At 35.0% G+C, this 13,455-nt stretch overlaps 1 protein-coding gene across 1 annotated transcript in view; it reads left to right on the forward strand.

The window, feature by feature from the left end:
• Positions 1–13,455, forward strand: part of LOC129002268 (unconventional myosin ID) — a 45,166-nt gene that overhangs the window by 21,191 nt on the left and 10,520 nt on the right. The window contains exons 4-14 of the mRNA XM_054429946.1: positions 4,139–4,358; positions 4,885–5,100; positions 6,144–6,347; positions 7,049–7,238; positions 7,543–7,712; positions 8,686–8,795; positions 9,414–9,564; positions 10,242–10,486; positions 11,525–11,714; positions 12,384–12,457; positions 13,211–13,303. Coding sequence (XP_054285921.1) covers positions 4,139–4,358; positions 4,885–5,100; positions 6,144–6,347; positions 7,049–7,238; positions 7,543–7,712; positions 8,686–8,795; positions 9,414–9,564; positions 10,242–10,486; positions 11,525–11,714; positions 12,384–12,457; positions 13,211–13,303 — 1,863 coding nt within the window. The remainder of the gene's footprint in view (positions 1–4,138; positions 4,359–4,884; positions 5,101–6,143; positions 6,348–7,048; positions 7,239–7,542; positions 7,713–8,685; positions 8,796–9,413; positions 9,565–10,241; positions 10,487–11,524; positions 11,715–12,383; positions 12,458–13,210; positions 13,304–13,455) is intronic.

The raw sequence follows: 13,455 nt of genomic DNA on the forward strand, positions 1-13,455 counted from the left end.
CTCTTTATTGCTCTAGACGGTGAGGTAACATTAACACTCTTACTCAGCCTGTTTTTGAGTGCAGACAAGAAGTGAATTGACCGAGAAATCCCTTTTTTAATATTTAAACAATAACTGGCAGAGCTATTGTTCAACTTCAATTCTTTACACTGTTGCTGAGTCAGACTTTTATGAGTGTAACACGCCCGGTCGGAGCAGAAGAAATTGTAGGCCTGCTTGCTATGTTATTACAAGCTGTTCTAGTTTATGTTGTTTTAATGATCCTGTCGGTAACTGTTTGGGTTTCTGGGCTCTCATTTCGTCCTCTATCTGCTGCTTGCTGACTGACTTCTCATAGGAATAGGCTGTATTCTAGCTAATTTTTCTATTATTGAATTGGTTGTAAGTTGTAATACATGTTGGATATATTATTCTATTTTTGGGGAAATTGTTAGTTAGTTATAAATAAAGAACAGTTCCTTAAGTATTTGATCTTTAAAGAAAAAACAAATACAATTTGTAAGACACTTTTCAAAACATTTGACATAAATCAGTAGTTAAATATGCTTGAATAAATTCCATCTGAAAAACTGCACTTGGTAATTTTAATAAGTTTGAAATTTCTTATTTGGAAAACCATTTTAAAACAATTAAAACAAAAAATTTGAAGTTTTGATGTTCTAAATAATTGAAGATAAGAATGATCTCTTATTTATCTAACTAAATCCATACATCTAAAGCTGTAGTAATACTTTATTTTTGACAAAGTGATAACTAAGAGTTGGGTAAAGTTTCCATAACCACTCAGACTTATCAGTTATCAAGCACTAGAACTGATAAAGCTCAGAAGATAACAAGTTGAGCTTGCAATAACTGTCAAACGTAACCTGATTAAAAACTTTAAAAATCTATTGTCCTGCTGCATCAAAATCAACTGATATAAGTATATGCATTTTGGTGTTAAACTAGCTATTTTTCCTCTTAATTTTTAGGTATTGCCTTCCGGATTACTTACCCGTTAAATACCTTGATGCCGATGTAATCCTTGGTACCAAGAATTACGTTGGCATCAAGGTATTTAGCCTCTAGATTAGTATTTTTTCCCATCCGGTACAAAAGAATCAGATGTATTCGTGGACTGTTCATTTTTCTCGTGTTGTAAAATATAGGCCTATCTGCAGAGTTTGTCAAAGGAATGAGTTGTGATTAATATATTATCTTAACATTATAAAAATGTATTTGGGTTTACTATTGTGAAACGTTGTATATCTCACTATAATTGCTACCCCTTTATTGATATTTAGTCTAGTCATAACATTAAAATAATTTCAATTAACAGTATTTCAATAATTTTATTTTGGATTTTTTACTGTTCTGGCAAAACAGTAGAAACCTGTCCCTGTTGTAAACCTGTCACGTTAGACTTTTTCATGGGTAAATATAGAAAACAAGATTTTCCATAACTAGGAAAAAAAGATTTTAAATTGTTTTGAAAGCAAACTTGTAAGATTAATAAATGTAACACATTTGTTTTGTGAATTTGTCTAAATAATCGTGTATGAAAAAAAGTTCTTCACATGGGTTAGCAGAGTCTTTTGAAGCATCACTTATTTTCCAATCAAGGTCAATAAACTTGAGCCTTTAAACTTTGAATGTTAATTAGGGAAGTAAGCAATAACCAGAGACAATCCTTACAAGTCAAAGGAGTAAAAAAAAAGAAACGACAAAAATTAACTCTTAAAACTGGCAATATTTAGAGGCGGTTCACGAGTACGGGGTTTCGTGGCCCGCGGTTATCGTTGATCTCGACCAATTTTAACCGACGGTCAAAAAATAGGTTCACGACATAGAGCGTTAGCCGAGATCAAGCTTAGCCGAGACCAACGCTGGCCGTCGCTCAAGAGCAGGGATTAACTGGGAATTTTCGTTGGGAGGTTGGCAACTAAGGCCCCGTTTATGCACCAAGTGCGGTAGCGGTAGCGACAGCGGGAGCGATTTCTAACACCATTGAGTTAAATGGGGCTGTTTATGCACCAAGAGCGATAGCGATAGCGGTTGACCTCCCGCTGCGATTTCTAATTCGCCCGCTGTGTAGTTAGGAATCGCAGCGGTTGCTTGGAATAGAGCGGTTTTCAACTACATTGAGTCAAATGGGTCTGTTTATGCACTGCGGGAGCGGGAGCGGCTGAAGCCAGGGTTGCGAACTTGACCCACGCGCGCGTGCACTTAGGACAAATAGTTGAGTTAATTATTTGGTAGAGTTTGAGTTGGCAAGACTGTGTCCCCCTTCCATTCTCCTTTAACCAACCGCTACCGCTATCGCTCTTCGTGCATAAACAGACTCATTTACAGCGGGAGCGGGCCCGCTATCGCACCGCTCCCGCACTTGGTGCATAAACGGGGCCTAACAGCCACCTGCCGGGCCGCTGCTCGCGGTCGACGAGCCCCAAAACAATAGGATGACGTTGCGTCATAATGATTGGTTCATAAATTATTATAATTAAACAGAGTATTTACTGATATCGTATAAAAGGTTGTGGACTTGCACTTGAATTCATTTTATACTAAAGTTTAAGGTTACTCAATTTATCATTGAATTATGAATAATACACTTTTACTGAATACATTGAATCGGGAAAATGCAATTATGTTTTAAAAAAAGTTTATACAAATCTTGGTAATGTTTGCAATAAAATTATTACCAATTATGTTCAAAAATAAGACAAACTTTATCAGGTTAGCAGTTGTATCCAAACATTCAAATTATTTAATAAAATGACTGCTCTTTTCAAAGATTTATGAATATCTTTTATGTATCAGTAATTTGTATAAAAAATAAATTTGAAGCAACAACTGGCTATTATAGGAGCCGAGATGCCTTCATACGTATACAGTAATAAACGTAAATATAAAATGGCAAACCTACAATAACATTTTATGACACCAAGATCTCGTAAATCGGTTCACAATTCCTGGGGCTACAAACAGCAGGCCTAAGAACTAAACCCCTAAGAACATTTGCGCGCGCCAGACGGGCAGAGCGCAGCCCTAAGCATTAGAAAACAGGTTATAATTTTAAAAAAATATTTTGTTGTAATAAAACGTTTTGTATATTTAACTATAGAATTTATCTTTTACCTCAGCAAATTGAAGCAATTTATTGTAAATCACGATATGATAAATATTAAGACATTATCAGATGAAAAGGTCTTTCTTTAACAAATCATAAACATAATAATATAAACATATAATTTAAAAAATACAAAATAAAATTTGGATACTTAAGTAAAATGACCTATGTTTATATGAATTTAATGGCGGAACAAAAATTGTACTAATTTTATACAATAACAAATCTTAGACAAACCTAACAGTGTTTGATGGAACCATTTTTATTTTGATATTATTCGGCTGAAATAAAAGGATTCAAATTTGCTAAAATAAATATAAAACATTTACGCAATAAGATTCGATTGCAATTTAAATTTATATGAATATGTTAAGCTATTAGTTATATTTTTACTTAGTAAAAATTAATTAAAATGTCTCAACAGTTACTTTTTACGATTTTTTGCATGTTTTCGGCAATCAGTAAAAAAAAAATAAAAAAATAAAATATCATGTTGAGTAATGTCCGAGTAATGAAATTGTTCGGAATTTAATGGCGAATCCGAATATAACATTCTTTTTGCTAACAAAAAAACAATAAACGAGCAAATGAGAATCCCGACATGATGTCACCTTAGCCCTGCCCCCTAGCAGGGTTAAGTTGAAGTCCAAAACCATTGTTATTTACGCCCGAGATTATCCAGTTTGCGCTAGACCATGACTTGTGAACCCGGGGTTTTCTCTAATTGATCCCGTGAAGCCGACTTTTTGCGCTCGGGTTTATCCCTGTCATAATTGGGTGAAGTTTATCTGTCTGTGCCCGAGCGCGGGTAACCTCGTACTCGTGAAGCCAATTTCTAAGCCGTGGCGCAAAAAACCGGCTATAACTGGATTTTGCGCTCGAACTAAGGATAACCCGTGACTCGTGAACCGCCTCTTAATGTCATAGCCTACACCATTTTAATACTATCCTTTGTATAGCCTAGGATAGCATCTTTTGTGTAAAGCATCTTATCTCATCTTGAGTTAAGGTTATTTCATTTTTTCCTAGGGTTAAAAATGTCCTGATCCAGTCAAATGCCATTCTGGAGTCTTTTGGAAACGCAAAGACCAACAGAAATGACAATTCCTCCCGCTTTGGAAAGTACATGGACATAAACTTTGACTTCAAAGGCGATCCGATCGGTGGCCACATTGTCAACTACTTATTGGAGAAGTCGAGAGTGATTCTGCAACAATCTGGGGAACGCAACTTCCACAGTTTCTATCAGGTTACTATTATAACTTGATCTATCCTAAACTGTTCAGAAAATACTCTACAAAAAATATTATTCCACATACACATATGAGTATTAAAGTAGGCCTATAGTAGTAACAATGGGTATGATTGTATATATGTTTATTGTCAATTTTAACAAAAAACCATACATGGTAATCATATTATAATCAACCTTTTCTGAACTGACCCTGGGTCAACCACTGCTTGGATTAAACACCTCTTCCTGGGCAAAAATAGAGGTTAATTCATCCACCTCTTTTGGTTGGTTTAGCTGACCTTTACTATAAATTAGAGACTCTCCCCTCTTACTCCCATCCATATCGCAGTAATAAAATAGAATCGTGTCCGTACAGGTCTAGTTTTGTCAACCATAGTTTTAAAGTAAATTTTAGACGATAATTTTACATAATAAACAGGTTAAAAGAGTGTATTGTGAACCAAGAGTTTATGGGAAAAGGTCACTGAAGAGTTATGCATTTTTAATTCAGAGAACTAATTATTTAACATTCTGATGGCAGGTGTTGGGGTCGTGTAAGAGTGCAGACATGAAGGGTCTAGAGTTGAGTGGCAGTCCAGCAGACTACCATTACGCCTCACAAGGTGGCGCAGTCGCCTCAGTCTCAGAGGTGGACCGTACTAACCACCGAGCCACGGTGGCCGCCTGCACCACCCTAGGCTTCTCACCTGCGGAACAGACCACTCTGTGGCAAGTGGTGGCTGCTGTGCTGCACCTGGTGCGTTTATTGAATATTGTTATTATTTATTGCATTGAGAAAGAACGATTGGGGAGCGAGCTGGTAGTGGTAGAGCATAGACTTTGATCTCTGAGGTCCCGGGTTTAAATTCCACCAGATCACCAATGAATTTTATTCAAGTGATAATGCTGCAACTCCAAGGTCTTGTCTGCAGTCAAGGGATCGTGCCTAGCATCCTGGGGGGGGGGGGGTTGTAGGAAAAAGGATTAAGCTGCCCAAAAAAATACTTCCAGTTAGTTGAGTTTAAATTTGTTCAAACAAATACCAGTTTTCCTACTGCTATGCTAGTACTTCCTCCTGAATGAAAAAGCCTTCTTGTAGGGGCGAAACATAAAATTTATTGTGTTGTGAACCTTAATGTGCTATCAACTGCCTGGGGAATCTCCAATGTATTCTTGAAGCAAGGAAAACCTATTATTTATCACATGTTTTAATTTTGTAAGTCCAGCCAACCTGAAAAACCGGGAATTTGCATGTATTTTGAAGACAAGTAAAAGGGCTGTTATTATACATGAATGGTAGCAGGAAATTATTAAGTCAATTTTTTGCTACACTACTGTGTAACTTGTTTTCGTTACATGTTTTATCACCTGCAAAATTCATCATTACATTGTTTACTACGGAAAACGAACGTTTACTATGCGAATGTAATGTTTACAACCTTTTTTGGATTTTGCCAACGTAAACAAACTAAGATTTGTTATTGTTTTGTCAACGGTTTCAATTTGCAATGACCAAAGCTTTACAACCAATGTAAATATTAACTTTTTAAGCATAACCTAAAAAATGCTATGAGTTTCGTAATGTTTTTTACTGTAATCAAGATAAATCCAATGTCTGTTTTAATTAAGAAAATAATTAGTCTTTGTATTCAAATAAAATCTCAGGTTAAATATTAAACTCGCATCAATCCTTATTAATAAAAAAAATACCATCATTCCCAAACATCCATTTTCTTTGCAATTTCATCAAAGTGTATATTTATTTTAGTCAGTGTTTGATTCAGTATTTTGTTATTGAAGGGCAATGTTACTTTTACGACAAGCGAAGACGATGTTAGCATCAAACAAGAGACATCTCTGCGTCGAGTTTCGTCTCTGTTGAGCGTGGGAGAGAGCGAGTTGCGTCGAGCTCTCACAGAACGAGTGATTGCTGCTAGGGGTGAGGTGATGCAGAAAACTCACACACTTACAGAAGCTGAATATGGAAGGGATGCTCTTGCGAAGGTATTACTTACTTTTTACTTTTTTTTTTTTTTAGGTACTTGTGAGTTATTTCTTTTCTCTTTTGTTAATTTCAAAACTAAGCATTATTTAGCATATTATTAATACTATTTAGCTTTATTAATAATTTTTTTGCCCTAAACCTCAAATTCTTAAGAAACTATTACAACAGGTGTCCTTAACATTGAGAAAAATCATTGAATAAAAATCGTTCTTTGTAGATTTGTCATCTCTCGAATGTTCAGTTCAAGACAACTATAAAGTATATTTATGTGTGGTATTTAGAGTGCAAACTAATGTTTTGTTTACTACTATTTTTCTACCTACTTCAAAACTATTTTAACTGAGTAAAACTAACTATTGATCACTGGTAAACTTGCTATTACTAACTATTGTCTTGTAGTTTTATAAACTATAAGGGAAGGTAAAACATATGCATTTACTGTAAATTTAAGAGAAAGACAGTTAAGTGAACTAGTGCACTCTAGCTTAACCAAACATTTACACACATCCTAACATTCTTCAAATTTTACCATCAAAGTGTGTTTGGACCGTTTACATTCTAAAAATCTAAAATTACCAAAGGCAAACGAGGTACACAAAAAAAGTTAGTAGTATAACTCTAGGATATAAATACTGAATAGTCACAAACATTATTGAAGTCAACAGAAAATAGTATGTATTTACATGTTTCATACTCTCAGGCGATATACGACCGACTGTTCACATGGATTGTAAGCAAGATCAACGCAGCCATTGACGTGGCCGGACCTAGACGCAGGGGCACAGTTATTGGAGTGCTTGACATCTACGGATTTGAAGTCTTTGACTCTAACAGCTTTGAACAGTTCTGCATCAACTATTGCAACGAGAAGCTTCAGCAACTGTTTATTGGTAAGGGATTTTCTCAACCAGTAGCCGTGATATTTACTTTTGCTTTTTTAAGGAAACATTCTTCAATGAACATTTTCTTGTTAAAATTATCTTTAGTTTATTGTACAACCATAGAGTTTATTTTTTTAATTGCTTTATGGTGCAACTTTTAATAGTGGGTAAAAAATATCTCCCTTTTATTTTTGCTGGTCACAAAGTAAATATGGTGGTCAGAAGAAAAAAAAAATAGGTTTCTCAATATGAAATGTCACCTTCAACAGTTAATTATCGAATGTTTAAATGAGACAATATGTATTTTCTTCAGAGCTGGTTTTGAAACAAGAACAGGAAGAATACAAAAGGGAGGGGATTGAGTGGAAGAACATAGAGTACTTCAACAATCAGATCATCTGCGACCTAGTGGAGATGCCCCACAAAGGAATCATTTCTACGCTGGACGAGGCTTGTCTCAATGTGGGCAAAGTTACTGATGAGGTAGGTGAGATTGCTTAACAGTATCTAAACAATAGAGGTGTGATGAATTAGGGCCTAATTTTGTTGTTGTGTAAACCTATAAACCAAAATAAACACCGTTATGCAACATAGACTTGCCGCTTTCTTTTAAGTTATTCATAACTGTGAATACATTGATACTCAGATTATGTCCATTCAATTGGGGTGGGATAAAAAACATTTGTATACAGTCAATTTTTATACTGAAGATTCTAAGTAGCTGCCACCTCACCATATACAATGTGGGGTTCATTGGGGTTTTTGTTCACTTTCATTTTCAAAGGATTATGCCTTGCCTTCAAAATATTTTCCGAAATACTGTCTTTCTAAAAGTGGAAATCGATTCATAATGTGGCAAATCAACATTTTTATAGTTTAGTATTAGACACACCAATATTTTTAAATTGTTTGGTAAATTTTTAGACATAATGGTTTAGTAACAAAATGTTAGCAGTGTTAACGGTTTCAAGTTCAACAGTGGTTTATTGTGATGTGTAGATTGTGACAGTACATTTTTTTATTCCGCTTGTTTGGTTGCATTTTTGATTCGAAAGTATTAAGTATTTATTAAGCCACTCTCATTAGGAAACGGAAAATCCCTCATATTGTTATAGAAATATCAGAATTCACGATTTATCATGTCTTGGCTGTAGTAGATGACTATATTGAGGGGAGTGGTAAGTTAACAGGTTTCTTAGTATTCTTGGGCATCTCAAGGAGTTCTTGACTCAAGATTTTATCACCTGATCCCGTTAAAAGCTGCTCTGAACGAATGTGTAGTGTGTAAATGATTTAAAGTTATTAGCCTGTTAAGTTAGACACAGAGGTTTTCTCCCACCCCCTCCACACTATGGTCCTCTCACTGAATGGCTTGGGTTTTCGCCAAATATTTGAGTATACCTATTCACTCACCAGGTGTACATTGCACTGTTGTGATACAAGTTTGTGATGTTAGTTGGTGCTGGAGGCGATGGACAAGAAACTGGCGACTCACCAACATTACGCTAGCAGACAGACCAAGCCGATGGACAAGAAACTTCAACACAAGACTCAGTTCTGCATCAGGTGAACATCAAACTTGTACATTGGCAAGATTACTTGTTGTGATAGGTAAAACCAGTGATAAATCATTTAGCGCAATCTGCAAACATGTACTGATACATCCTGTGAAATTTGTCCTGTTCTAAGAGAATTTTTTCATAATGCAAAATTTGATAAAATACAATGGTGACAAACTAACCAGTTGCCTCCGATTTGCTAATTCCCTGTATTAGCAAAATGGTGGGTTGATTGAATGTGTGTTATCTTTGTTGAACATCACAAAGAGTTTTATTATTTAGGCATGCTACTTAAGAATACGGTAGTTTGTTGTACAAATGAAGATGAAACAGTTTCACAGCCTAAAATGTTATAAAGGTGTATTTTAATTTGACCTTAAACGTAGTTAAAGTTTTAGAATTTACAATTATTGAATGTTGTTAGAGACAGAATTATACTGTCAATAGGTTTATATTTTAGTTGCAAGGTCTTCAAATCTAACTCTATACAATAATTTACAAATACAGTACCAGAGTATTATCGAGTGAAATATTCAAGTCAAAAATACTGGATGACACTTATATTAGTATTACCCATTAAATTTATAATTTGCAAATGTTGAACATCACTTGCTCTACATTTCAGGCACTATGCAGGTGATGTGGTGTATACTATTTACGGATTCCTCGATAAAAACAAAGACACTTTGTTTCAAGACTTCAAAAGACTCTTGTACAACTCCTCCAATCCAGCAATCAAGTCAATGTGGCCTGAAGGAGCTATGGACATCACAAGGGTAATGATCTTTTAGTCACTGATGAAAATTAATGTTATAATAAATAATAATCAGTAGAGGGAATATACACTGTACTGCAAGTATTACAGGTTTCAGTTTGAATTTGCCTTTTTTTGTGATTGATCAATATTCAAATTATTTTTTAGCCACAGTAATATATTTTAAAATTCTTTATATGTTAACAGTTGTTCCTATTATTTTTGGATTGAAACATTATATGAATCAGCATCACTTTCATGACTAGATTGAGGAGGTGCATAGATTAAGTAGGCCTGGTAGGTGGTAAATATCAAAACAAAAACTCAACTTTAAAACATTTTAAAGACTGTTCATGTTTTCTGTTGCTACAAACATTTCAACATTGAGATCCAGTAAAATTTCACATTTATTCTGCACTAGAGTGGAAATATTGCCTGGAATGAAAATGACTAGAATGAGAAGTTATGGACAAAACAAGGAACCTCAGCCTGCCAGTAGTTTTTATTATCAAACAATTTTTCTTAAAAGTTCTAGGACTAAGTTAGGTGAATAAATGTTTATTCACGGAAATTCAAGGTTTTTTCAAATGTATCAATAAATCATAGGCCTATCATTTTGTTTTATGTAACTTTTTTTTATTGTGCACTCAGTGAAACTAAACCACACAGTACTTACTCAAATTCTACTCTAAATTTCAGACAACCAAAAGACCACAGAGTGCTGGCACTCTGTTCAAGAACTCGATGATTGAGTTGGTAAAAACATTGACGAGTAAGGAACCATTCTATGTGCGCTGCATCAAGCCGAACGAAGACAAATCCCCGACAACATTCAACGACGAACGAGTGATCCACCAAGTTCGCTACTTGGGCCTTCTGGAGAACGTGAGGGTGCGTAGAGCTGGGTTCGCCTACAGGCAGAGATACGACCGCTTCCTGAAGAGGTTTGTGAAAGATTTTAAAATCTAACATGTTTAGGGCTTTGTATACTTTATACTTTGATATTTCAGTGTAAATCTGATCAGGCTTAAACGGAAATTTGCTTAGTCTGCAGGTTTGCTATGGCAGGGGTGTGTCTTAATTGCCCCTATTTCCTCATTTCCCTCTAATGACTACAAAAATACAAGCCTGTACAAAGAATGAGTACTCAGTTGATTGATTTTACACTTCAATTTTACTGACTTACGTTTCAGTACACTTTCAAACAACCCATTACAAAAAATAACCTCGTATGTTACAAAGTTGCTAGTAGGCTATGTCAATCAAGATGTTGTGAACTTTATTGAATATATTTTCACTTCATTGATATTCCTTTTGATCTTACTGTTATATTTTTCTAAACTACTGTGTTTTGTTTTACCACATGTTAAATATTTTAAATGAATTAATTCAATTGTTTAAAGATTCAGTTAAGACTTAAGAATAAATCAAGAAGCCTACTAATCTGTTTGTGAAATAAAAATTGTATTATTTCTGGTAACTATTTCAAGATTCAAAACACAAACCATACAAATCTTTCGGGCTCAATGTTTTTTGGAGTAACTGTTCGTGGAAGTCCAGTAGATTTACCACTAATGACGGACCCCTTTGTCCGAAATGCAGTCAACACGATATTGATATGCAATCAGGAACCAGTCTGTTACAGGCTACCCCAAGATTTTGTCAAAACATGTACTGTTGCACCGTAATAAAAGATTTACTGTTTCTGAAAAAAACCACAACAAAAACGCGGTACTCGACCCTCTACTGCGCCATCTCGTGGCAAATTGGATACTATGGTCGACTTACAGACGGCCAGCAGTGAACCTGACCCCCCCCCCCCTAGCAGTACTAGGTAGTTCAAATTTGACCATTTTGCGCCACCCTGTATTTATTTTACCCATGATTTAATTTTTCTTGCTTCATCTCCGTAGCTAATGTATAGGGTTTTCAATATCTCAATTAAAGGTGTGAGGGGTGATAAATGCTGTGATTTGATGCAGGTACAAGATGATTTCTTGCTACACTTGGCCAAACTATAAAATATCAGATGGAAAAGGAGCGGAAATAAAAGGATCAGATAGGGAAGGAACAGCTGTTTTGATAAAAGAGAAAGGATTTGCCAACGATGTGAAGTATGGACACACAAAAATCTTCATCCGATCTCCCACAACTCTGTTTAAACTAGAACAGGTAGCCCAATTATATTTCAATCTTTATTGGAGTTATCCTTTAAACTTACTGGTTTTTTCAGATAAATGTTTAGAAATCCTTACTTTAAGTGTACTATAACATGTCAAATTAATTGTTTCAAACCTTTTTTGGAGGGTTCTTGTAAATAAAGATGTCTGAGGAAAAGAAAATTATGTCTTAGCGACCAATTTTTTTTAATGGTCTTTTTCATCAATACTCTTTTTTTAATACTTAATAACATTTATTTGAAGGTGTAAATGTCATTCCTTCAACATTGATATTTTTCATTTTCGTCCTCAATAATCTAATTGACATGTTATCCTAGTTCAGTTTCAAATCTCCATTTTATAAAAATCTTTTTCAACATGCTATATGTTCTTTTCCAAGCTCAATAGGTTTATTTGAAAATGTGAATACTCTTCTTTAACGTGGGTCGTAGTCTTTTTAGAGTGGTGTAGTTTCCACTCACTCCCAATTGCTATAAACTTGTTATATATTTTACCGCCTGTGATGGGGGTTTCTCTTGTGGCATAAATGGTTGGTTGTGTATATTTAAGGAATGTGTAGACTGTGTTAAAGTGCTATTTTATTTAGTTGCTTTATTGAACCTCTTAGTTTGTCGTTGCAAATGTTATTAGAACATGTTACAATTATTTGTGTTTTTTGCAGATGAGAGCCGAAGTTATTCCCAATATTGTGATCTTGCTTCAGAAACAGTGGCGAGGTGCAATTTGCAGAAGAAGGTTGGTAATATTTTATAGTACAAAAATATTACAGTAGACTCTCGCTCATCCGGACTAATGTGGCGGTCGTCCGGTCCGGATTACTAAAAATCCGGACTGTCGAGAGTTGAGCAAATACACAGTACTGTATATAGCCGTTTTTTCAATTTTGTTCCAGTTCCACAGTAATGATAGCCCGGGCATATGCACTTCCACCGGTAATAATCTTTACGGCCGAATTTTGTTCCAGGTCCACAGTAATGATAGCCCGGGCATATGCACTTCCACCGGTAATAATCTTTACCGCTGTGTTATCCGATTTTTTTCATTATTCGAGGTAGTCTTGGTCCCTTTTCGCTCGGATAATCGGACTTCTACTGTACTGTGCCGTTAAAAAAATCACGATTGCCGATCCGGATAAGCGAGAGTCTACTTTAAATATAAAACATGTTTTAAATCTCAATATTTTTTTTAATGTATTAAATTTTAACTACTGGTCTACAATGATCTGAAGAGAAAGAATTACCAATGCCGTAAAAGACAAATAGGCAAGACATTGTTTACCATATTAAGATAAATGCATTCTTGCTGGACCTTATTGAACCAGCAATATCCGGCCTATCAGCTCTAGACAATACTACTGAGGTACCGTTTTTGGTAAAATCTTCCTTTTCCAATACTGTAGTTTGAAATGAGCAAGAATGCAGTAAAATATATTCCAAACTGATTTGCACTAATTAGTTTTTGTATTAAAAAACTTGTATTAACATGCAGGTATCACAAGATGAAGGCTGCTTTGACAATAATGAGACATTACCGGATGTACAAAATGAGATCGTACTTCTCTCAAATGCAGAAAACATTCAGGTGAGTTACGTTGAAGTATAACTAACTGGATAGTATTACACGCTGTATAATGTTTATTGTAACTTTTACTCAGTTTAATATACAATTGAATTTTAATTTAACAATTTAAGATTTTTTTATTGAAATAACTTAAATGGATTTGGTTGCTTTTC

This window comes from Macrosteles quadrilineatus, unplaced genomic scaffold (assembly GCF_028750875.1).
Source record: "Macrosteles quadrilineatus isolate MER2022 unplaced genomic scaffold, UCM_ALF_1.0 Scaffold_9__3_contigs__length_116548681, whole genome shotgun sequence".
NCBI classification, from domain to species: Eukaryota; Metazoa; Arthropoda; class Insecta; order Hemiptera; family Cicadellidae; genus Macrosteles; species Macrosteles quadrilineatus.